Source organism: Megalobrama amblycephala, linkage group LG2 (assembly GCF_018812025.1).
Source record: "Megalobrama amblycephala isolate DHTTF-2021 linkage group LG2, ASM1881202v1, whole genome shotgun sequence".
NCBI lineage: Eukaryota > Metazoa > Chordata > Actinopteri > Cypriniformes > Xenocyprididae > Megalobrama > Megalobrama amblycephala.
Window position 1 is genome coordinate 50,409,112 of NC_063045.1, and position 26,524 is coordinate 50,435,635.

The 26,524-nt window shown below is 37.8% G+C and overlaps 1 protein-coding gene across 31 annotated transcripts in view; it reads left to right on the forward strand.

Annotated features, from left to right (window-relative positions):
• The window catches only part of dlg2 (discs, large homolog 2 (Drosophila)), a 269,422-nt gene that overhangs the window by 218,629 nt on the left and 24,269 nt on the right, over positions 1-26,524 (forward strand). For 21 of the 31 annotated variants that reach the window (XM_048180477.1, XM_048180452.1, XM_048180492.1 and 18 more), the window contains 3 exons: positions 1,095-1,197; positions 4,016-4,060; positions 19,276-19,390. In XM_048180477.1, the coding sequence (XP_048036434.1) occupies positions 1,095-1,197; positions 4,016-4,060; positions 19,276-19,390 (263 nt within the window). Of the gene's footprint in view, positions 1-1,094; positions 1,198-4,015; positions 4,061-16,526; positions 16,596-19,275; positions 19,391-26,524 lie in introns of those variants that run through there. The other 10 variants (XM_048180485.1, XM_048180508.1, XM_048180548.1 and 7 more) reach the window with 2 other exon arrangements.

Sequence of the window (26,524 nt, forward strand, 5' to 3'; positions counted from 1 at the left end):
TGTGATCTTAATGTGTCGACATAGGCTTAATTTGCAGGTGGGGCATGCGGAGACTATTCGTTCCAGTGAAATCACAAAGCAAAATACACATAAACGTGTCCCTGCTCTTGATATACTGTAGAATCACTGATGAACATCTTTGGTTTTAATAAGAAAAAAAAAATATACGAGGGGGAATTAGAACCCAGAACCTCTGGCACGCTGAACAAATGATCATATTAAACATGAGGTCTGTCAATAAATTTAGTGCATTTATTATTGTGATAATACAATTACAATACACCCCCCCACCACACACATTCATGTCCCACCCACTTTTTAAAACAAAGTTACGCCACTGCGTGTCGACCCCCACAAAACAGCCTTCATGTGAGTGTACATACTGTAATTTAATACATATTTTTCACAGTTACTATTGGTTTATGTGCAAACTTTTTAATGAGGAAAAATGAGTGCATCTTTAATAGCAGTTTGGCTGCAACACCTGCTCCAGGTTTCTGTGCCAGGAGTGTACAGCGGTTTTCTTACCCTCAGCCGGTCCCAACCTGCTTGAACTTGGACTTTCAATAGCTCAATTTGGGTCATAAACAGAGCTGATGATACACACAGCTTTGCCAAACTCATATTTTGGAGGAACACTGATTACTTTGTGGTCCAGTTGTTGCAGACTCTTGCTTACAGGGTACTGCCACCCACTGATCCTCTACTGTAGGCCTTTCCTGAACTTAAGAACTGTGCATCTGGATCACAGCAGGCGTTTCTAGTGCCAGATCACTCCAGCCTGCTCTGCAGCAAGATGCCACATTTTCTGAGAGTCAGGCAATTTAAATATGATTTCAGCAGAGAGCTTTAATAAAACTGACAGTATTGCTTTCCATTTAATGCTTACAATTTGAGACATTAATATAGGTCAGGTGATAAATTAGCTTTCATTTAATGCTTTATGTACACTTATAATGTATTGGTAGGGATAATAAATGGTCATTCTAGTACTGTTGATCATTTAATTAATGTTTCAGGTGAGTGTTATTTATGAAACATCATTCACAGTTAGATCCTAATGAGGTAACAACCTTTGTTGCGATTGATTTCAGGTTAATGGAATCGATCTGCGAGGTGCCACTCATGAACAGGCTGCAGCTGCACTGAAAGGAGCGGGGCAGACGGTAACCATCATCGCCCAATACCGACCCGAGGGTAAGTGTCCGTCAGCTCCTCCTGACCAAACAACGTTTCTGAAGGTCACATGATTCTTACTCATGGAGCCACTCAGAGTGCAGAGGTCACCTTTAGCTGCAGGCAGGACAGAAACACAACTCACCCAGACGTTTTTGGGCCAAACTCAAGCCGGTGCGCTCATTATTTCTTCTGACTGTTACAGAATAGCGCATGTACCCTCAGAGTGTTGAGGTGCCATGTTTGATAAGTGTCAATTAGGGGGTTTGGCTGCTCTGGACTCCAGTGACCCATTCGGATGGGGTTGGATGCATTACCATAGTATCAGATCCGAGAATGTTTTCATTGGCTTATCTTACTTAAAGGTGAAGTGTGTTGTTTTTTTCAATGTGACAATTCTTTCTTCAATACTAGTTTAATGTGCATAGATAACTACGAAGATAAACCCTTTACAAATTAAAAATTTTTTTCACTGTTTCCACAGAAATATAAAGCAACACAACTGATTTCAGATGTGATAATACGTTTTTCTTTGTTTGTTTGTTTTTGAGCACCAAATCAGCATATTGGATGATTTATAAAGGACCATGTAACACTGAAATTCAAATTAAATTAAATTAAATTACAGTTATTAAATTGTGATACAATTTCACAATAATACTGTTTTACTGTATTTTTGATAAAAGCAGCCTTGGTGAGCATAACAGACTGTGGTGGTGTACTGTACTCATGGCATCAACCAGCAGAGGCCAACTGAAACAAAGCCAGGGACATGGTGGTTAAATAAAAAAAAAAAAAATGAGATGGGAGAAAAAAATATAATTCAATACTTTTGTGTTTGCTCGGAAAACATTTGCATTCCCCTGAGAAACTTTGCATTCGCTAGCAAAACTTTTGCAGAGTTTCTTGGTGAACACAAAACAAAGAACGCAAAGTTAATCAGGGGAATGCAAATGTTTAGCGAGCAAACACAAAAGTATTGAATTATAATTTTTCTTCTCTTTTTTCCATCACCATGTCCTTTTAGGGGCCCTGTAGAAACATGTTAACCAGCAAAACCTTGACCTTTGGTTTAAGTAATCCAACTGCCTTAACCAAGTGATGTGAGTTTTGGGATGGGTCTTCCTGTTTGTCTGAAATAGAGTGCTGCAGGGATGAAGTATATTTGTAGGCCAACTCGGAAGTTAGCACCACCCTGGTTCCCTTGACAAAGCAATAGGCTTTTCTCAATGAATTTTGGGTAATTGAAGAAAATAAGCTCTGTAACCAACAAAAGTTTATGATACATATTTTGGTCATCAAGATAATCTTCACAAATAAACACAACTTTTAAGCATAAATACAATCGCCAGAAGTGAAAAACAATAGTTTGTAAGAAAAGAAAAAGAATAGTTTGTAAGAGTGTGAGTAAAAGTGGACTAGTTAAGTAGAATTATTGTGGTTTCCTGTTTGGTGTGATTGGTGACTTTTAAAAGTAATGCATTACAATATTGCATTATTCCCTAAAAAAGTAACTAATTGCGTTGGAAAGTAGTGTTACATTAATTTTGCGTTACTTTTTCTCATCTGGGCTGGGCTATTTGTTTGTTTGTTTTTATAACAACAAAAAATTATATTTTTGGCAAATGTAAAGGCCCTTTCACACCAAAAGTGAAAATGAATGCGAATTCACGCCTGTAAAGTAGAAGGCGCAGCTCAAACAAACCTTTCAGCTGTGCTGTTATTCTGGAATACAGAAGAATAGGATGCTGGAGAAGAATTAAATGAGTAAATGTATGCTCACATTTAGTCTAGAACTAGTCTAGAATCACCATCAGGTTACTCAGCGCACATGATGCTCCTGCATTTACTCCCGATTTCTCTCAACAAGGGGACAGGAGAGCTGTCAGTCAATAAATTGGAAGACAAAGTAACTTGTGTTACTTATTTGAAAAAGTAACCCAGATATTTTGTTGTAAGTTTAAAAGTAATCTGATAATTTACTAGTTACTTGAAAAAAGTAATCTGATTACATAACTTGTGTTACTTGTAATGCCTTACCCCAACACTCGTGATGACGTTTAATATCGTCCCAGTCCCATTCAGCCACTTAGTTGCAACTACATTTTTTAAGACATGTAAAAGTTTAAAAAAATTACCAGTGGGGTATTACTGATGTATTTTATGTTGCAGAATAAATGTGAAAATATTTTGATCTTTGTTAATCACAAACCTTATTTAAGTCATTTAACCAAAAAAAAAAACTAATTCAGAAAAACTCATTGACTTCAGGATGATGGAACTTAAAGTGCAAAAATGTTCTGGGCTCTAGGACTCATTCCTGCAGCACACAATGCAGCAAAATGCAATTCCAGTTATTTCCACTAGGGGCACCAGAAATGACACATTTCACCTTTACAACGTGTCTACACCGGTCACGAGCGGTGTGATGTGATGCGACAAAAGACAATAGAACCCATTATAATCAGTGATGTTGTCTACACTGGATGCGGCGTGACGTGAGCGTCAAATCTCCGGCAGTAAACTGATGCCTTGTTCTGTTTATTATGTACTGACACAAAGGACAAATGCTTTGCAATGGCCACTTTGTCGCGTCCAGTGTAGACATATTTAGCTGTTGCGACGTGAGTGACAATGGTCACATCTGGTGTAGACACGGTGTTAGATTGTGGCCATACAAAATACATCATATTCTCCATGATATAGGAATTGGTATATGAGCTGTGCATAGCATGAGCTACAGGTGTGTGCTCATACAGTCTGTGATAAGGTGAGAGAGACAGATGTGGCAGTGTGGTCAGGTGTGTACTGATATGTCCTCTCTTTTTTCACCCGTCAGAACTTGCCCTGTGCTCCCCACGCCGGGCCCAGCCTCCAACTGCAGGTTTGTGCCATGTGATCAGCACCTGGGTCAAAAGCAGTACCACACAGACAGACTGCACAGAGCTAGACCACAAAATAAAAGACTTGACCGCTATAACTGCATATTTTACAGTTTCTTTGTTGTGCCTTCCTATGAGGCTTTGGGATCTCCGGGACAGCTGGAGCATCTGAAGGTCTGGGTTCAGAGCTCAGGTTCTGTCTAACTCTCTGCAGTCTGGCTGAGAAATGTGGTCTCATTCTTGCCCCAGTGGCGGCTCTGACCATGGGCCTCTCATTCAGGGGAAGGGACAGAGAGAGACCTTGCTCTCCTGATATTCCTGTGTGCATCCTGTGTTACCCCTGCCTGCTGCCTCACTTGATAAACTCCTCGGCTCCTGTTGTGTTTGTTTTTGGCTCTAACCCACCCGTCAAACACAGACGGCTGCTATACATACTAATCTAGATAATAATAATGAGAGTTCAAGACATTTTAACATTTTTGTTACACTTGGAAACCATAATAGATTTATTTTTTAGGATTCCCTGATGATTAGAATGTTGAAAAGAACAGCATTTAAAAAAAAATTAGTAAAGACTTTATAATGTTACAAAAGATTTCTGTCACTTTTGATAATGAAAAATAAAAAATAAAAGAAATTTCTTTTAAAAACAAAATCTTACTGACCCCAATTTTTTGGAGGGATGTTTAGTGATTATAACCAAGCTAAAGAAGGGGCTGATTCATATGAGTATTATTATTTTAAACAGTTTCTAGATGTAGTAGCACTGTTATAGATGTTATAGCATTTTTATTTTATTTTAGTGTTGACATTGCGCATTGAAGTTATTTTTTATCATATATTTATTCAAAACACTTGGACACAAATGGATCAAAAAAAGGATAGTTCACCCAAAAATTATTTTGGAACGCAAATAAAGATGTTTTTGATGAATTCTCTTTCTGTTCCTCCAAAGACATACTCGACTACCACTTTGATGCTTCAAAAAGTTCATAAAGAGATCATAAAACTAATCCATATGAATTGAGCGGTTTAGTCCAAGGGCCCTATTTTAACGTTCTAAACACAAAGTGTAAAGCGCATGGCGCAGGTGCACTCAGGGCGTGTCCAAATCTACTTTTGCTATTTTAACGACGGAAAAACGGTCCGTGCGCCGGGGCGCATTTTTGAAATGGGTTGTCCCTATTCTCTTAATGAGTAATGGGCGTAACGTTCAATAAACCAATCAGAGTGTCATCTCCCATTCCCTTTAAGAGCGAGATGCGCTCGCGCCATGGCGGATTGCTATTTACATGGCGGAATTTGTTGGCGGAAAAGCTGAACGCTTTTCAAGCGAAGAAACCGATCTGCTCGTGCGCGAAGTTAAAACGCGCGAGCAGATCATCTACGGGACAAGCGGGAATCCACCAAAGCTTCCCGAGCTGAAGAAGGTGTGGGATGAATTAACAGTGACTGTGTCCTCGTCTTCTGGCATCAGATGTTTTGCTGAAATTACCTGTTAAGTGGCCAGTCAATCTTTCAGTCGTCTGTTGGATGCAGGCTTTCAAATAGCTCAGCGTGATGAGTCAGTTAATATATATGTGTGTGTATTGGCACGATTGTTCAATTAATTAGCCAATTTCGTTCATCATTATAAGTAGTAATAGGCTGAATTGAAAATAGGTAGCCTAATTCTAATACACGCAATGACTATTCATCATTACATTTTTATATTTATGTAGCCTACACAATAATATTCTTTTACACTGTAATCCTTTTGTTTTTAATATTTGGAATGTTTGTGTGATGCGCATCCCTGTGTGTAATAAGCAAAGTCAACGCGCACTGTGGACGCGCCCAGAGGCGCATTTTTCTACCAACGCGCTCTAACAAAAAAATATTGCGCCGTTGACTTTAGACTTTAGACCAGGTTTGACTTGGTCTATGGCGCAGTCTATTTTCAGCTCCTTAAAATAGCAATGCGCCTGAACACACCTCTTTTTTAGACCAGCACGCCCATGGGCGCACTAACTGGCGCAAATGCATTTACTAATTTAAGGACGTGGCGCTGAACGGGAAAACGCGAACGGCGCCGGACGCAAACTAGCAAACATATAAACATTGATCAGTGAACATAAACAGAAGCTCAACCAAACTTGAATGACGCTTGAGAACAAACCTCTTGCGGAAGCTCAAAAGTGCTGTGTAACACAGGAGAATGAATTCTCGCACACATCAAGCAAACATTTAGCTTCCGTTTACCACAACTGATGTGTGAGTTACTGAATGTTTACATGTGAATAAAAGCCTAAATTCAATCTTTTCATCAAAAAAAGCAATCGAGGCTCTTCAGAAAATTTGGACTAAACCACTCAATACATATGGATTTGTTTTACGATCTCTTTATGAATGTTTTGAAGCGTCAATGTTTCAAATGCGTAGCTGTCTAAGGAGGGACAGAAAGCTCTCAGATTTCATCAAAAAGATGTTCCGATGTTCTGTTCCGAAGACGAACGAAAGTCTTACGGGTTTGGAACAACATGAGAGTGAGTTAATGATTTTTGGGTAAACTAACCCATTAAAGCCACAAAATTGGGCCTTTTACAGTAAGTTACATGGGCTTTACCAGAAGCTAACTGAACAGCTCAGGGCCAGGGTTCGGGTCAGCAGCCATGCTTGTTTACTGCTCTGCTCACTGTCTCCGCTCCTCTCCTCCTCTTCCTCCTTTGACCTTTTCCTCTCCCAAACTACCTGCTGCCCCCTGCTGAAGCCAACACATCCTTTCCAAAACACACATAGATCATTCTCACAGAATGGCAGCATGTTAGCACTCTCACAAACACAAACTACTATGGCAGTTTTCTAAACTAATATGGTGTCACCATATTAGTACAGATTCGTATTCAAATTCAAACTATTCTATCAGTTGTCGCACATCTGTGGCCCCATAAGTATTTGGACACTTACGTCACACTTAAAGATGGAAAATTAAGTTTGCAGATTTAACTTGGTATTTTGTATTTAATGCAATAATATTTACTTTTAAGCATGTCTTAATTGTCTAGATATGTTCAAGGGGCCAAGGTATGTATTAATGCATGTATTATTACATGCGAAAGTAATGCTACACACGATTGCGTGTCCTCTTACATTAAAAATAATAAACACAAGGCAAATCTCTGACACATGATGTTTTATTTTAGCATTAAAACATCTTTCTAATATAATATCGCATTTATATTATTTCACTTTAAGACAGCAGAGGCCAACTCTAATCATACTGAAGACTGATAATACATTATTCCTGTTAAGATTCCTGTCATTCTGATGACTGTAGGGAGTCTGGCTAATGACATTCTAGCATCTGACACCCATCCAGCATATATCACTGAATGAGATTCTATATAGAGCAGTTAGATATGTGGAGGAGAGACATAGTTAACGTGACGATCTCTGTCTGCCAAGCGCTTAGAGGGGCGGAAGTGCTCTGGGGCAAACAATTTGGCAAGTGCATAGGATCCCCCATTCATAAATAAGGACTTGAGGATTACTTTAGCAGATGGAGGAGGTGAGGATGCTTTTATTTTCAAATGGCAGCAAGAGACGGAGTCATCAGAGGTTTCTAGAGCAGCATTCAAGTCCCGGCGACTTTTGACATTCTATTCCTGAACTCCCAACAAGCAAGCCCCTTTGCATTATTTCCTGAATTTTGGCTGAGTGGGATAACGTTGATCTTTTGCCGACCAAGCCTTTGTTTGGGGTATTGTGAATCAACAAGAATTGATTCTCTTGTCATTAATATTTAATTCTAACGGCTATTTCCTCCGTTTGCAATATAGCCGTGCACCCACTAAGCAAAACTGTTTAGTATAGATGTTTCGTGGGCTTTCACAATAAGTTTCGGAGGTGCTTTCACAAGTTCTAGATAGTCAGCATTATGATTATTTAGTCATAGAGCCATGGTTCCAACTAGGCTGATCTTTTCTCTGTAGCTCGATCCAATTCCCCTGATGCTCTTGGGATTGATTCTGGGGAGGTAGAGCTCATTAAGGTGCACTTGTAAATGCAAGCTTGCACTTTCTGCATTGGTGTTGTGGGACTGCTGAGATGGGCTTTCCAAGGGTCCTTTTCATCAACAACTACCTGAGCAACCATAGTAACACACAAAAAAGTACAATTCCAAAAATGCTGAAGATGGATTGATAATCAAGCAAAATCAAACAAGCTGAGATTGAGGTTTATAGTCTGTCAGAAACATGAAGTAGATTCTTATTGCAGAAACTTTTGCTGAGAAAATTTAATTGTAGTAAATAAGCATGTTAAATATATTTATGTTAAATATACTATTATTTGCTGCACTGCTTTCAAGACTTTTATGTAAAAGTTACTTTTTATGTTTTGCAGAGCCACATATGCTTTGGGGGGAAAAAATGATAGCTTGATTTTAATAAACATACTCTATTTTTTTATATTTATATTTATTTTGATACTTAAAGGGTTAGTTCACCCAAAAATGAAAATTCTGTCCTTAATTACTCACCCTCTTCGTTCTTCTTCAGAACACAAATTAAGATTTTTGATGAAATCCGAGAGGTATATGACTCGGCAATTTAACCGACACTTTCAACGTCCAGAAAGGTACTAAAAACATTGTTAAAAAATTTGACGTGACTGCAGTGGTTCAACCATAATTTTATGAAGCGAAAAGAATACTTTTTGTGCACAAAAATAAAACAACTAAATTCAACAATATTTTCTTCTGCGTCATTCTTATGTTGTTTGTGCCCAGCGCCTCAAGGTTTTATGTCAGAACGCTGACTCATTATTGGCCGGCTCCTGCGTCAGCATCACACGCGTGCATTGTGTTCACGTGATCAGCTTTGGCCAATACTGAGCCGGCATTCGGACGTTAACACGGAAGCCTTCGCTGTGCTTACTGCGGCACCTACGTAAGGAACATGACAGGGAAGAGAAGAGATTGTTGAGTAAAGTCAGTTTTTTTTTGTTGTTGTTGTTTTTGCGCACAAAAAGTATTCTCATAAAAATAAGATTGAACCACAGCGGTCACGTCGACTGTTTTAACAATGTCTTTAGTACCTTTCTGGACCTTGAAAGTGTCGGTTAAATCGCTATCTGTGGACGAGTCATATACCTCTCGGATTTCATCAAAAATATCTTAATTTGTGTTCCGAAGATGAACGAAGGTCTTACGGGTGTGGAACGACATGAGGGTGAATAATTAATGACATTAATGTCATTTTTAGGTCAACTAACCCTTTAATAAATCAAACATTTCATTTTTGCTACAATACAATTTAGGAACTTCATGAACTATCAGAAACAAGGGTTACAGTATATATCCTCCATACAGTTAGTCAAAACAGGTAGAGAAATGGTAAGTAGATCATTTAAGCGTGGTCAGACAGCATTGGCTAGCTTGTGTACCGTCTCTGGGAAACATAATTACATGTAATTTTATCAGAGTGCCTTCAGATACAGCAAACACTTCCTGCACCTTTGTAATTTCAGGTCAGAGTGCACTAATAGGTTACTGAATCTCACACACAGATCCACATACTGACTGGCACACCATCTTCTCTTCCATCAGAGAATGAACAGATTGTGGTATTTTGTTTCTAGCTTTTAGCACCATCACTACAAAAGTATTTTAATGGCTGTCCCTCAGTGCTAGCTGGCTGAAAATCATAGATATACTCTGATCACATTGCAGTTTTTAGCTGGCATTTTGAAACAGAGAACAATAGGCCTTGAAAAGGTTTTTCAGAAATGACATTTTCATTTCTGTGTGTGTGTGTGTGTGTGTGTGTGTGTGTGTGTGTGTGTGTGTGTGTGTGTGTGTGTGTGTGTGTGTGTGTGTGTGTCTGTGGTTCTGTTAGTGTGGCATTCTGGGAGACAGGATTGAGGCCACTTTTTGGGACATACTGACATCACCAGTGTGCATACACTAAACTCAACAGACAGCCAGACAGCCAATGACGGGCCAAGAACACCTGAGGGAACTCTGGACACACACACACACACACACACACACACACACTAGCATTTACCTAGCTGTCTAAATTAGGCCATACCATAGACTTCTGTTGTTTTTTTTCTTCTTAAGTCAGTATGTTTTCCTAAATATTAATGTTTTCAGAGAATGTATCTCGAATTAAGTATATTGTCCTTAGTACATTTGCAATTTGTGCATATCTTGTTTTATAAGCCACACTAAATTTTCTTAGACTTGGTGAACAATGGGGACAAAATCAAGAAAAATTATGCTTAATTTTAGATAGATAGATAGATAGATAGATAGATAGATAGATAGATAGATAGATAGACTAATACTGAAAAACTAACATATATATGTATATATATATATATATATATATATATATATATATATACTGCCAAATAATATAATAAATCTATATGAAGTATGAATCATTTGTACCTTTGGAGACATCCTCATAGGGCATTTTAATAACACGTGATTACAAACAAGGTATATTACTCGACACATCTTATCAATGAGATTTTTTAATAAAACCTGACTGTTTTGATCCATCAACAAGCTATTAATGAAATCTTCTGTCTGCATAAATGTAACATCCCTCTGATAAAGCTGGTTTCCATCAAAAATCCTCTAACAAATCTAATGTTTGTCTGTGAAAGAGAAGCAGTCTGTAGCTAGCAGGCCATTAATCATTTAACTGGATAGCCAGAGCTCTATGAATGGGCATTTTACTGTAATGTGTGTCCCCTCTGATTTATGACTAACCTCTGCTCCCCTCTCATTCTCATTCTTTCTAATGAAGCCCAAACATCTGAAGAACTTCCAGAGAGTATGAATCTTCCACATAACTATTGTTTTATTGTACTGACAAATTTGAAAACATTCAAGTGTTGTGGTGCTACTAATTTAAAGGGCAACATTCAGAGAGAAGAATTTTGTGCCCAAACATGATTTATAATAATTATATTCTGGCTGTTTTGACATGCATGAACTGCATAATAATAATAATAATAATAATAATAATTAGTTTAACCTTCTGAGAAGCATTTTTAAGGTCACACAAGGTTATCTCTCCTCTTGTGTGGGATATTCTTAATTGGGTTGTCAGTCACTTTAAAGCAATGTCCATTATCTTTAGTGCGCAACTCGTCTCAAACATGGATTACACATCAAATTGTCCAGCAGTACATTTCTAAGTAAACAGACATACAGTTTTCACTTGGTGAGCGAGAAAAACAGATCCCAAAACTTTGAAGGAGGAACCTGAGCCATAAATAGAGATTAAATATCATAAAGAGAACCACATGTGTCTTTTCCAACACCCAGAACACCCTAGCAACCACATAGCAACACACTAACAACCACTCAGAATATCTTAGCAATCGCATAGCAATGTCTTGGCAGCCACCCAGAACACCCTTTCATTGATTTGCACGGGTAAGCATCAATAGCATTTCCTTCTAATTTTTCTAAAATCTAATTTTAAATGTTCTTTTTGTTGTTGTTTTTCGACTGGTTTTCCGAACTCCTTTGGGTTGTTTGTGAGCAATGTTCCCTCTAAGCAAATAATTGCCGGGCAGAGAACAGACATGAAAATCATGTGTGGTGAAATCCATTTGATTGTAGTAGTTTAAAGGTGCCCTAGATTATGTTTTTAAAAGATGTAATATAAGTCTAAGGTGTCCCCTGAATGTGTCTGTGAAGTTTCAGCTCAAAATACCCCATAGATTTTTTTTATTAATTTTTTTAACTGCCTATTTTGGGGCATCATTATAAACGCGCCGATTTTATGCTGCGGCCCCTTTAAATCCCGTGCTCTCCGCCCACAGAGCTCGCGCTTGCCTTAAACAGTGCCTTAACAAAGTTTACACAGCTAATATAACCCTCAAAATGGATCTTTACAAAGTGTTCGTCATGCATGCGGCATGCATGCGTCGGATTATGTGAGTATTGTATACTGTTATATTGTTTACTTCTGATTTTGAATGAGTTTGATAGTGCTCCGTGGCTAACGGCTAATGCTACACTGTTGGAGAGATTTATAAAGAATGGAGTTGTGTTTATGCATTATACAGACTGCAAGTGTTTAAAAATGAAAATAGCGACGGCTCTCTTGTCTCCGTGAATACAGTAATAACTGGTGTTAACTTTAACCACATTTAACAGTACATTAGCAACATGCTAACGAAACATTTAGAAAGACAGTTTACAAATATCACTAAAAATATCATGTTATCATGGATCATGTCAGTTATTATTGCTCCATCTGCCATTTTTCGCTATTGTTCTTGCTTGCTTACCTAGTCTGATGATTTGGTTGTACACATCCAGACGTTAATACTGGCTGCCCTTGTCTAATGCCTTTTATAATGTTGGGAACATGGGCTGGCATATGCAAATATTGGGGGCGTACACCCCGACTGTTACGTAACAGTCGGTGTTATGTTGAGATTCGCCTGTTCTTCGGAGGTCTTTTAAACAAATGAGATTTATATAAGAAGGAGGAAACAATGGAGTTTGAGACTCACTGTATGTCATTTCCATGTACTGAACTCTTGTTATTTAACTATGCCAAGATAAATTAAATTTTTCATTCGAGGGCACCTTTAAATGAGAAATAATTGCAGTGCTCTGGACAACCGCTATAGAGTTATTGTCGCTATAGAGTTAGAACCGGTGAATGCGGTTTACAGGTTCCATAGAAAGAGAACGATTGAGCGCGTGTGAGCTGGCTGGCCCTGAGCCAAATCAGTCGCGGTAAGAATACTGTAATGTTTGCGGACTGAATACCTCAACACGAGAGGCAACGCGAAACGAAAAGAAATGTGAAATAAAACGCCAGGTTTTAATGAAAAGTGGTGGAAATAACGGATGATGGGCACAGAATGGTAACAAAACTCTGAGACATCATCAGGGATGTTTAGATAACTATAAAAGAGTTAACGTTCACTTTTCTTAAAAATATGTAGCTATAAGATCTGTTTAAATGCTTCAGTTTGTTTTCACTTTATAATATATTAAAACAAATGGAACCATAATACTGTATAATACATAATATAATACTGTATATCAGTTTAAATACTTAAATATTATATTTTATTATAATGTAAGCCTAATAAAAAAATTATCTCACAAGGGGATTGTTTAGGGCTCCTTGCCACGAAAAATCTTGAAACTTCCTGGTATATAAATTCATAAGCAATAAACATGTAATTTTGATGGTTTAACACTGTCTGTTGCTAATAATTGACTGTACAAAAACACATTATGGTTGTTCCAAACCATCATTGTAACTGCTCATATTATATTATTATAAAGAATTGAACTCTCCTGCAGGAGGACAAAAATTATTTTTTAATAGAATTTCTTGGTAAAGACTGGTACAGTTAATACAGCAATGTGAAAAAATCTCAAGTAACCTAAAATTAGCCTAAATGCTTAATTTAGTGACTGAACTGCTTGTTTTCAAACATATTATTTAATATATCACTAAGTTACATCAAGGGTCAAATAAAATAGAAACAGCACATTAAAGTTAAATGTTACAGTTGCATGATAAAACATTTGTGTGTGTGTGTGTGTGTTTACGTTCATTGTACAGGTCTGATATAAAGTATGTTTTTGCTCAGGTGACCAAAGTTTGGCTCATCGAGAAAAAAAAAATAGAGGGAACATTGTTTGTGAGTATATATTTCTGTAATGGGCTGTGAGGTGGACATTTGCCAGTGTTTAGCCGCTGTTTGGCCCTGATCCCAGATAACCCGTGGCTGAGTTTCTTTGGCTGAGCTGCTATATTGGCAGATTCTCAGGAGGACACACATTCTCTGCATTCAAACATACATGACTGCTGTTTACACACAGACTCACTTGTGTCTCCGTAGACCACGCCTTCATACCAATCTATCACTCTTAAGGTTTGGTGAGGTGTACCAGTGCTTGGCAAAACGCTCACATGGAGGGCTTTCCTCCATTGCCTGCCAGTTACTTTTTTACCAGGTTTGTACTAAGTACTAATTTGGAAAGACAGTGATATTAAAAGACCAAATTCAATAAACACCTTATTGATGATGCATACTATGCTCAGGCAAGCAGATGAACCCAGAATATAAACGCAATGCACAGTTTCACGTCAAACGCCCCACCACGACGCATGCTTGTGTTGACGTGAGAGAAGACGTTGTTGTGTGAATGCGCGTTGGAGATTAATATTTTGTAAATAAAGTGGTAAACTGTTTTTTTTGCATAAACAAAGCACTCGCGTTACTTCATAAAACTGATGTTAAACCACTGGAGTCACATGAATTACTTAAATTATGCCTTTACTACCTCTCTGGGGCTTTAAAGTGGTAGTTGCATAGGATGTCAGCTCTCAGATTTCACTAAAAAGATCTTCATTTGTGTTCCAAAGATGAACAAAATATCTTATGGGTTTGGAACAATATGAGGGTGAGTAATTAATGACAGAATTTTCATTTTTGGGTGAACTAACCCTTTTTTTCATAGAAATCCATTATAAAGAATGCACTTAAACATTTAGCCGTTGCGTTCATATTCTGGATCATATTCATATATTTTGCCCTCCAGTTCTCCGTGCCAGTCAGACTGAAAATTATGAATCAGAATCATCAAGAGTTTTGCGTGAGGGCGATAAAGTTCATCCATAAATTTCACCCATGTTCAAATTTGGTTATGCGAAATTGGTGCATTGACCAACAACAACAACAAAAACTGCTTGGTTTGAAAATGATTTCTGTGTGAGCAGTGATTTATACAACTACGGTATTGACAATGGACCTTTTTTGCTCACGAAATTTTACTAATCTGACCGCTCCTTCAGACCGTCATCATTACAAGCATCACTCACCATCGTCTTCTTCCTATCTCAGCGCTGCAGTCTGAAGATACAGTAGAATTATTTGAGCAAAAAGCTTGTGCACACATGTGTGCTGACATATTACTGATGATGTTGGCTTAATTTACAGTCTCTGCTTCCCTGAAATGTCACACTGCCAGTTCTGCAGCTCACACATTGTGATTGTACCTGCTGGCACAGTGATGCTCTTTTCCCCTGCTGCGGATGGAGCTGTATTTGGCATGTTGGAGTCACTGCACAGCAGCTAATGAGACTACACAAGCTGTCCTCTATTAACTGAAAGCACCTCACTCCAGACTGACACAAATGTGTTTGTGTATGAGTGATGCGCAAGGGCGGCTGTCAGCCTGGTTGTGTCCGACTGCATGCACGCTAATACAAAACCAACGCTTATAATGGTAAACGGCCATATGCACAGAATCAAGACAGATGATTTGAATGCAGCTGTTTGAAACTGTTTTAATATGCATGTTTGATTATATCAGTGCTGTGTTAGAATCTCTGAATTTACATCTGCTGTACCGTCTCTGGACATGCAGTAATCCATCATCCCAAACAGCCTGTAATCTTCCTTGATTTTCTCAGCTTGAAATGTAGGTCTGAGACAGGCAAAGGTAGAAAGCTTTTCATCTGTCTAGAAGGTTCCATGAGCAGCAGATCCTTGCTGTTTTTCTAGGGAAAGGTGCCATTTTTTGTGAATTACAGTAGAATCCGATTCCGAACAGGGACTGATTTAGCCCACATTAAAAACAAAAACAAAAGACATCTCCTTGAAAGCACTGAGAATGACTTTTGCTTAAATCTGCTTCCTCCTGAGGGAAAAAAACTACAATAAAAATATTATTAAATATTAAAAAATTATGTTAAATATAAATTATAGCTGAAAATGTTATATTATTTTCAATTTTCAATATTATTTTTTAAATTTTATAAATTTTTCAAGTGTCACTTTTGATAAGTTGAAAGCATCCATTCCTTACTGAATAAAAGTATCAATTTCTTTAAAATAAATAAATTACTGCCACAAACTTTTGAATGGTTTTGTATATGTTATGTCATTGTCATTTTTTGACAATATTTTAATTTTAAACATTTTACTTTTTTAAAAATTAAAAAAGAAACATTCTTCACCTAAGCTATGGAAGAGAAATATTATATTCTGTGAGACTCTCCCTTAACCTGTGGTACTGTCAAAGTATATTTTACCTTGCTGTGTTTACTTTTCCATCTGACTCCCGGTCAGCAGTCAATAATCAATTGATATCTCAGTTCACATGTGCTTTTCACAAGCCTGCTGCTTATGTGCACAAATTCCTTTCATATGCTTGTGGAATCTGCACGTTTTGAAGGACAGTTAAAGCTGAAATATTTGCTGGATTTGTAGCTTGTTTACCTTTAAGCGAGCTAATACGCTGCAGATTGAAAACACAAAGCCGACATCAAGAGAGAAAATCCAGCATGGCTTTTGATCTGGGCTACTTCAGGGGGAGGAGGGGCTCTGAGACACTCAACCCCGCCCACGCTCGAGTTCTAGCCAATAGGAATGGATCTGGAGGAGAAAGTGTGTATGAGAGAGAGGGGAGAGGAGGTGGTAGAGTGGCAGTCTTTGCTTGTGTGTAGGGAGCGGTCAATCTCTCACGCTGCTGCAGTCTGCGAGCATCCTCGAGTGAGACTCTCTTTTTATTCTCTTTCATTCATTCTTTCTTTCATTTATGCTTTATTCCATCCCCTCTTCCAGACCCTCACCTTTTCATTTTCTCCACTGTGTAGCTAATTCTATTCTGTTTAAGTGAGAGTATACATGCTAGCACATGTGTATGTATGTGTACGTTTGTAAAGCATGTTTTTGTGGGTCTTTAGGGTTTGATTTGGTTTAGTTGAGGTAATATGCATGTTATACTTTTGAAAAGTGCAATTTATTTTGAAATCGTGCATGAAATTGTTATTTTGGCACTGTCCTGCCTTAAGTGTCAACTTCCCTGGTGAATAGTTCATACGTATGAACTTTTTTCAATCTTTATGTAGAAAAAAAAAAAAAAAATCTAATATTTCTAACTGTGTTCCTGATAGACCCAAAAACATCTCCTGAAGGTTTGTGTGCTCAGCAGTCTCTTTTCATTTGAGTGGATTTGTTCGGGATGAGTGCGTCCCTCACTGCAGGATTGTTTTGGGTTCTGTACTTTATCCTTCGTCTGAGCTTTGCACCACTCTGAGACTCTTTAATCTGTTTCTCTCTCTGTCTTTCTGGCGTTTTCTCTGGAGAAGAAGCATTTCTTTGTGTCATTTGTATTGTTTAGAGGATTCTCTGTCTTTTAAATAACATTGAGGCCATTAGTGAAAGAGGTAAAGCTTAGTTTCCAAAGGTGGGAGTTTGAATTTGAATAAATCCCTGTATAATTCATTGGGAGGGAATGCGGATATATTTGTGAGTGCATGTCTTTTTTTCTTTTTTTTTAATTGTGCTTTTACTGCACATCGCTGATTGTATCATCATCAGAATTGTCCTTGAGCTTCCTCTACCAGCCTGGAGCCTAATGACAAAATTTACTTGTCATTTGACCTTTGAGTTCCTGCAAGGACAGACAGGCTCTCAAATCAGCCTTATTTCTCGGCTGAACCTTTGAAGACCCTCCTGATGATTTAAAACATCAGAAGCTGCTCAAATCGTCTTTGATTAGTGGGTTAGTTTAGTTATTTACATTTAAGGCATTTTCGAGCACTAAAATGGGTTAAAAACTTTAAAAAGAGTCTGAATGAAAAGGAGGCAGAAATAGAAACCAAATCATCTGTAACATGTTGCTCAGGTGTAGTAGGTGCTCTGTTGGGGCTGTTGTGCTGGTCTGGTTGGTCTAATGGTGTTGAGGCTGGGCTTTGGGGCATTGCTGAGTTCTCAGGTTCAGCACACGGTGTGTGCACGCATTGGTCTCAGCAGCAGCCAGGGCAGATGTAGTTCTCTGCTGAAACAGGGCTGAGGTGTGCAGAACCCTCAACAAACTGCCATTCCGTGCACTAGATTACCTGCTGAATGGGCTGTGTTAGGAGGGCAAATCTGTGTTTTAAAGCTCACAAGTCTGTGCCATCCTAAAACAAAAAGTGAAATATTATTTTCTATACACTACTGTTCAAAAGTTTGGGGTCGGTTCAATTTTTTTAATGTTTCTGAAGTCTCTTATGCTCACCAAGTGTGCATTTATTTGATAAAAAATACAGTAAAAAGTAGTAATATTGTGAAATATTGTTAGAATTTAAGATTACTTAAGATCGGTAAAGATAACTACTGTAGTATGTTTGGAAATGTAATTTATTTCTGTGATGGCATAGGTGAATTTTCAGTAGCCATTACTCCAGTTTTCAGTGTCACATGATCCTTCAGAAATCATTCATATTTGCTGATTTGATGCTTAAGTAGCCTTCCTATTATTATCAGTGTTTTGTTTTTGTGCAAATATTTTTCAGGATTTTTTAATAAATAGAAAGTTCAAAAGAATAGCTTTTAATTGGAAATAGAAATCTTTTGTAATATTAAAAATGTCACTTTTAATCAGTTTCATCTAGCCTTGCTGTTTAAAGTTGTAATTTCTTTCAAACAAATAAAATCTTGTTGACAAAAAGCTTTTGATCATCTGTAGTGTTTTGGGAGGATTTTTTGAATCAGATGAAGTTAAAGCTATCACATTTTTATTCATAGTTGAATGGGATTATATTATATCTGTGTAATGGGATCTTATTTTGGCTTTTACCCAGGGTGCAAATGGTTTGTGTGTGTGTTTGTGAGGAGGGGGTGGGTGCTTAAGACTCGAACCCCCCAAAGGAAGCAAAACAAAAGGATGAGGATCTTAAAAAGTACATAATTTATGGAATAATATACAGTCAGCTAGTTATTATCTTACAGAATGATGAATTTTCAGTTCTGCAGAAATCTGTGGAGATTCAGTATCAGCCTGCATATAACAAAGAAACTGAAGTGGGATGTTATCGGATATCATACATTTGCACCACAGAAGATACAATATATGACCATTTCTCTCTCTCTCTCTCTTACTCTTTCTTCTACCTTTCCTATATTGACTGTGTGACCTTGTGCTAGAAGTCATCACAGAACAGCTACAGTAGCTGCTCGTATCGATCGGAGCTGTCATCTCAGACACTAAAAGACTCACTGGACAGCATTTCCCTCGAGAGATCTTTTTAATAATTCTTTGGTTTGAGACTGTTTGTTTGCATGTGCTATGTTCTGTTCTAGATTTTAGAATTGCCATATTTTGATGTTTGACTTTATAAAAAAAAATTTAAAAAAAGATTTTTGCATCATGTTTATGCTTGCTTGGTTATGTTTGTGTTTACAGAATACGGGCGGTTCGAGGCCAAAATTCATGACTTACGAGAGCAGATGATGAACCACAGCATGAGTTCTGGATCTGGATCCCTCAGAACCAATCAGAAACGCTCACTCTATGTCAGGTAGACCTCATCTATTTAAACATAAATTCGTACTCACTTACTCAGAACTGCAATAATTCATTTTCTTAGTATGTTTTTCTTTATTCTTGTTTTTCAGCAAAAAAGCACAAAAAATGCTTAAAACCATAAGATTAAAAAATAATTACAATTAAAGCTGCAAGCAGCGATGAAAGGGCCCTCGCACCCGGGCTCACCGCCACCCGTTGGCCTTAGGAAAACAGCAAACAGTGGGCGACATGCATGTGAGCAAGTAAATACAGGAGAATTATGGCAAAATCATGTAAAAGTGCCACACTTCCTGCTGCCAACAGGTGGCGCTATAGCTAACTGAATATAGATGTCTTTAGGCCAGGACTTTTATCACTCATGTGAAGTTTGGGGCAGATCAGACGTAGTATGCCTGAGTTACAACAGCTTCCTCTTTCATGGCGAAACATCAGACTTTGTCAGTCCGCCACGGACACGCCCTTCAGGATCTTTGATATTTATCATCGCTAAGGTCTTAAGATTAGACTTGCCATATATGATGTTGATCTGGTTTAATCTCTATGAGGAGTTAATCACAGTGTAAAACATGTAATTTCCTGTTGCCCCCAGGTGGCGCTATGACTGTAACTGAATATTGTCATATAGATGTCTTCAGGTCAGGACTCTAATAAAACATGTGAAGTTTGGGGTAGATCAGACATTGTATGCCCGAGTTACAACAACTTCCTGTTTCATGGCGAAACATCGAACTTTGTCAGGGTGCCACGGACACGCCCTTCAGCGAAAACTCTAGATCTTCGCAATTTAACATCTCAAAGGCCTTTAGATTAGACTGACCAAATATGACATTGATCTGATAAAAGCTCTAGGAGGAGTTCGTTAAAGTACAACATGTGGAAATGGCAAAAACTGCCAAAATTTTGTAGAGAAAATTCAAAATATCTCACTTCCTGTTGGGTTTACAAATTTTGCACCCAGGGGCTTTTTTGTAGGTATTGGGCTGTTACATCTGTCTACCGAATTTCATAACTGTACGTGAAACATAGCACAAAGGCCGCTTAATTTAAATTTTGTAGGTGGCGCTATCGAGCCATTTTGCCACACCTAATTCTGAAACCCATATCAGATGTAAATTTTCACCACTTTTGACGCGTGTGCAAAGTTTCATGAGTTTTTGAGAACGTTTAGGCCCTCAAAAATGCGATTCATTTTGGAGAAGAAGAATAATTGGCTGAGCAATTCCAATAGGGTCCTCACACCATCGGTGCTCGGGCCCTAATTATTTCAAGACATTTATTTATTCATCTTTGAAAATAAGTGTTATCTCACACCATTTATCTTCTCAAGACATTTTATCTTGTTTGCATATGTAGTTACTGAAAAACAAGACGAGAAACAGACCAAGAAAATGTTTTTTTTTTTTTTTGTTGCAAATGACTATTTCTGTCATTACAGATGGGATACTGGTATCCCAGCAGCTCCCTGATCATAAAGTGGTGTTAACTGTCTCTCCATGGCACTCTTGTTATGTTGGAATGATGTTGGATTGATGTGAACATGAGTGTGGTCTCTCTGGGCGAGGAGACATGTTTCTAGCCTGAAGCAAGATGTTTGTTAGACACACACACACACACACACACACACACACACACACACTTCAGGGGTTTGCGTGTGAACCAGCAGGGTATCTGAGTGAGTTGAGTCAGAATTCATCAGTGTCCACACACACACACACTCAGAGGAGCACATGCTGTTTCTTGTGTGCTCTCTGATCCTAGATCAGCCAGGATTGAGGATCATATGTTCACTACACAGGACGTCATACTGTTTTACATGACATTTAGAAAAGCTATTGATATTTAAAATCAGTAGGAAAGTGGCAACAGTGATCCATTATAGAAACCTCACTTTGCTCACATCTTCTGTCTTCTTAAGTCAACACAAAATCTATTTTACTTCCACAGTGTGACGTATTAAGTGAAAGTGTTTTTTTTTTTTTTTTTTTTTTTTTGAAAAAAGATGTGATTTATGGTTGATGGGCTTGGTGACATCAGATGGAATTGAAAGTATTAGTAGTTTGTTAATTAGTAGTTAGTTTGATATTTTTGATTAAAGGATTAGTTCACTTCAGAATTAAAATTTCCTGATAATTTACTCACGCCCATGTCATCCAAGATGTTTGTCTTTCTTTCTTCATTCGAAATGAAATTATGGTTTTTGAGAAAACATTCCAGGATTTTTCTCCATATACTGGACTTCAACAGGGTTCAACGGGTTGAAGGTCCAAACTGCAGTTTCAGTGCAGCCTCAAAGGGCTCTACACGATCCCAGCCAGGGTCTTATCTAGCAAAACGATCGGTCATTTTCTAAAAAAAAAAAAAAAAAATTATAAATTTTTAACCACAAATGCTCATCTTGCACTAGCTCTACAATGCGGCATGCATTACGTAATCACATTGGAAAGGTCAGGCATCACGTAGGTGGAAGTACCACAGTAGGGCGAAAAACTCCATCTCATTTTCTCCTCCAACTTCAAAATCATCCGACATCATTGTTTTACCTTTTTTGACTTAGTCTTTGCACATTCGCTTTGTAAACACTTGCTTGGTACTTCCGCCTACGTCACGCCTGACCTTTCCAACGTGATTACGTAATGCGTGGTGCATCTCAGAGGTGTGCAAGACAACCATTTGTGGTTAAAAAGTATACTTTTTTATTTTAGAAAATGACCTATCGTTTCACTAGATAAGACCCTAATTCATCGGCTGGGACTGTGTAGAAACTGCCTTTTGAAACTGCAATTTGGACGTTCAACCCATTGAAGCCTGTTTGAAGTCGACTATGATGAAAATTTAATTTCATTTAAATAATTTAACTTTGATTTTGTTTGTCTATATTTCTGCATGATGCATTTTTCATTTTCAGACTTTATTCTCATAAATTAATCTTGTATAGTAGTATAGTTCTTTAATAATGTTTGTCGAGTATTAATGATGTTTTAGAGCTTAATGTTTTATAATAAAAACTGTGATAAATATATAATATTGGTCACATTTTAGATTAGGGTCCAATTCTCACTATTAATTAACTATTAATTAACTTATTAATAGTTAGTAATGTAGTTGTTAAGTTTAGGTATTGGGTAGGATTAGGGATGTTGAATATGGTCATGCTGAATAAGGAATAAGGCATAATATGTGCCGTATAAGTACTAATAAACAGCCAATATCCTAGCATGCATGCTAATAAGCAGCTTGTTAACCTTAAGAATTGGACCCTAAACTAAAAACTAAACCATAATATCTATTTAGTATTTATTTCCTGTGGCTACAAAGCATTTTACCTCCTCCATAATACTGACTTCAGAGCAAGAAATTATTAAAAAGATAAACAGTATAATCAAAAGACCTGCGTGATGTATTCCAGCCTCCAGGTTCAATCCAAACGTCCCATGCGTCAGCGCTCTTTGGCTAGTCTTCTGAACAGCTGCTTATGGTTCTCCCAGATATGTTTCACAATACAATCAGCAGAACAGAGATTAGTTCTTCATTAACTGGTAGCGACAAGCAGCTGTAGATCCCTGATTTGGCTTCGTTAATGTGTGTTAGCTGGACGGTTTTAGCAGAACCAGCGCACCTGTGGAGATCCATTGTGATAAATAGCTCTCCTGTCAGCAATTATACACATACACACCTCCTCTCCTCATGATGTACAGCATGCACCGCTCCCACAGCATTAAAAGATGCTCAGTATCTCCTTCTCAGCTGCAGTCTAATGCCGCAGGCCCCCTCTGTGGGTGCAGGATAATTGTACTGTGTGTGCCATAGCCAGTCATTTGGGCCGTAGAGCTGGCTAGGTTTGCAGAACACGGATGTTTGGAAGAGTTGAGATACAGGAAATCAGACCTTATACGCAGTCATTTATTTGCTGCAGTATAGATCAGCTCACTAAAGTCACCTGTTTTTTTTATTTGTTTTTTAAACGGTTAGTTCAACAAAAATTACAAAAATTCTGTCATTAATTACTCACCCTCATGTCGTTCCACACCCGTAAGACCTTCATTCATCTTCGGAACACAAATTAAGATATTTTTGATGAAATCCTAGCAGTATATGACTTGTACATAGACAGTAATATAATCAACACTTTCAAGATCCAGAAAGGTACTAAAACATCGTTAAAACAGTCGACGTGACTGCAGTGGTTCAATCTTAATTTTATAAAGCATAGAGAACACTTTTTGTGCACAAAAACAAAACAAAAATAACTTTTCAACAATATCTTCTCTTCTGTGTCATTCTCATAAGTTGTTTACATCCAGTGCTTCCAGGTTCTACGTCAGAATGCCGACTCGTGCTCACGTGATCAGCTTTGGCCAAATACTGAGACAGTATTTGACGTAAACACGGAAGCCTTCACTGTGCTTACTGCGTCAGCTGCGTAAGGATAATGACAGGGAAGAGAAGAGATTGTTGCATAAAGTCATTATTTTTGTTTTGTTTTTGCGCACAAAAAGTATTCTCGTCGCTTCATAACATTAATGTTGAACCATTGTGGTGACGTTGACTATTTTAAAGGTGCTGAAAACTTATTGTTTTCAAAAGATGTAATATAAGTCTTAAGTGTCCCCTGAATGTGTCTGTGAAGTTTCAGCTCAAAATACCCCATAGTTTTTTTTTTAATTAATTTTTTTAACTGCCTATCATTATAAATGCGCCGACTCAGGGTACGCAGACCCTTTAAATCTCGTGCTCCACGCCCCAAGAGCTTGCGTTTGCCTTAAACACCATAAACAAAGTTCACACAGCTAATATAACCCTCAAAATGGATCTTTACAAAGTGTTCGTCATGCAACATGTCTAATTGCGTAAGTATGGTATTTATTTGGATGTTTACATTTGATTCTGAATGAGTTTGATGGTGCTTCGTGGCTAAAGCTAACATTACACACTGTTGGAGAGATTTATAAAGGATGAAGTTGTGTTTATGCATTATACAGACTGCAAGTGTTTAAAAAATGAAAATAACGACGGCTCTTGTCTCTGTGAATACAGTAATAAATGATGGTAACTTTAACCACGTTTAACAGTACATTAGCAACATGCTAACAAAACATTTAGAAAGACAATTTACAAACATCACTAAAAATATCATGTTATCATGGATCATGTCAGTTATTATTGCTCCATCTGCCATTTTTCGCTGTTGTCCTTGCTTGCTTACCTAGTCTGATGATTCAGCTGTGTACAGATCCAGACGTTAATACTGGCTGCCCTTGTGTAATGCCTTGAACATGAGCTGGTATATGCAAATATTGGGGTCATACATATTAATGAGCCCGACTGTTACGTAACAACGTGTTATGTTGAGATTCGCCTGTTCCTCGGAGGTCGTTTAAACAAATCAGATTTATATAAGAAGGAGGAAACAATGGAGTTTGAGACTCACTGTATGTCATTTCCATGTACTGAACTCTTGTTATTCAACTATGCTGAGGTAAATTCAATTTTTGAATCTAGGGCACCTTTAACAATGTGTTTAGTACCTTTCTGGACCTTGAAAGTGGTGGATAAATTGCTGTATATGGACGAGTCCATATGCCTCACGGATTTCATCAAAAATATCTTCATTTGTGTTCCAAAGATGAATGAAGGTCTTATGGGTTTGGAACTACATGAGGATGAGTAATTAATGACAATATTTTTGGGTGAATTAACCCTTTAAGTATGTGGTTTTACTAATGCTGTACTTTTGGCATAGTTATGGGTGTCATATCAAGGAAAACTGGATTTTGTGAACTACTTTTATTTCATCAAGTTATTGGCATCACAACCATGAGCATACAGTTGCAGGAAAAAAAACCTTGGATTTAACATGGATTTCTGCATAAATTCAATCACTCACAATAACAGGCAAAACGGCTTAAATAGCAACCGAACAATTAAATGTTTTTATGTATTTCGAGCATTGGTAGCATAAGGTGGAAAAAGTGAGTCAGCTATATATACACACATACATACACGTATACTGTATGCCTTTAGAATTCTGCAGTGAACGAAGGAGATAAATGTGAGGCAGAAAAAAAACTCTGCTCAGTCTGTAGAGGGAAAAAGATAATTATGACAAAAGTATCATTTCCAGTTTGCCTCCACTGAGCGTTAAGATGCATTAGAGTTCTGCTAAGATGAATGCAGAGGTGTGATCGCTGTTGGCTGCGTACTATGAATAGAAAGCACATGTCAATGTAAAAGCAATGCATGCATGATTCCATTCACACACTGACTCAGTTAAGATTGGATGAGTCAGTTATTGAGTGATTTTCCCCAATCAGCATGTTTCATTTTTTCTGTCACAATGAATCAACATCAGTTTCTCTAACGTGAAAATGTGTGTGTGTGTGTGTGTGTGTGTGTGTGTGTGTGTGCGTGTGCGTGTGTGTGTGTGTGTGTCTGTGTGTCTGTGTGTCTGTGTGTGTGCACTGCTTATTTACCTCTGCAAAGTGTTCTCTGTGTCCCTCTGAGGTAGCATTTACATGTAACCATAACAACACCCTTCCTCTGTGTGATCAGAGAAAGAAATATACATCGCTTCATTATGCAAGAAACTCCAGTATGTGTGTAATTTGTCCAGTGCAAATGTAAATTTCAGAATATAAATTGCGAAGGTGTCTGGTTGGATTTATTTTGTGAGAAGTTGGCTGTGTTGTGTCGATGGACTGCGACAGTGAGAGAGCTATAGAGATTTTTATTCATTTCTTTTTTAAAACCCTGCAAATAATACCATGAATATTGATGTTATGTTCATGTTGTGGTGTTGTTTTTAATTTAGTTATCCAGTTTATGTTTAGCAGGAAAGGATGCCCAGGTTCTTATCCTGATCTAATATGTATGTCTTTTTAATAAACCAAGATTGCACATGAACAACTCAGAATACTCTAGAAGCTACTTGGTACACATTAACAACCATAGCAACACCCTGGCAACCACCATTGGGCTCTTTTGATTTTAAGCGACCATCCTAACATTGAGACTTTTTCACTAACAAACACCTCTCCCATTTCCTTCAGAAAATGTAGTTATCACATAAAATTCCCAGCTGCTGCAGTGTATGTAATTCATTCTTGCAAATGTCAGCTAGGCTCCTGTT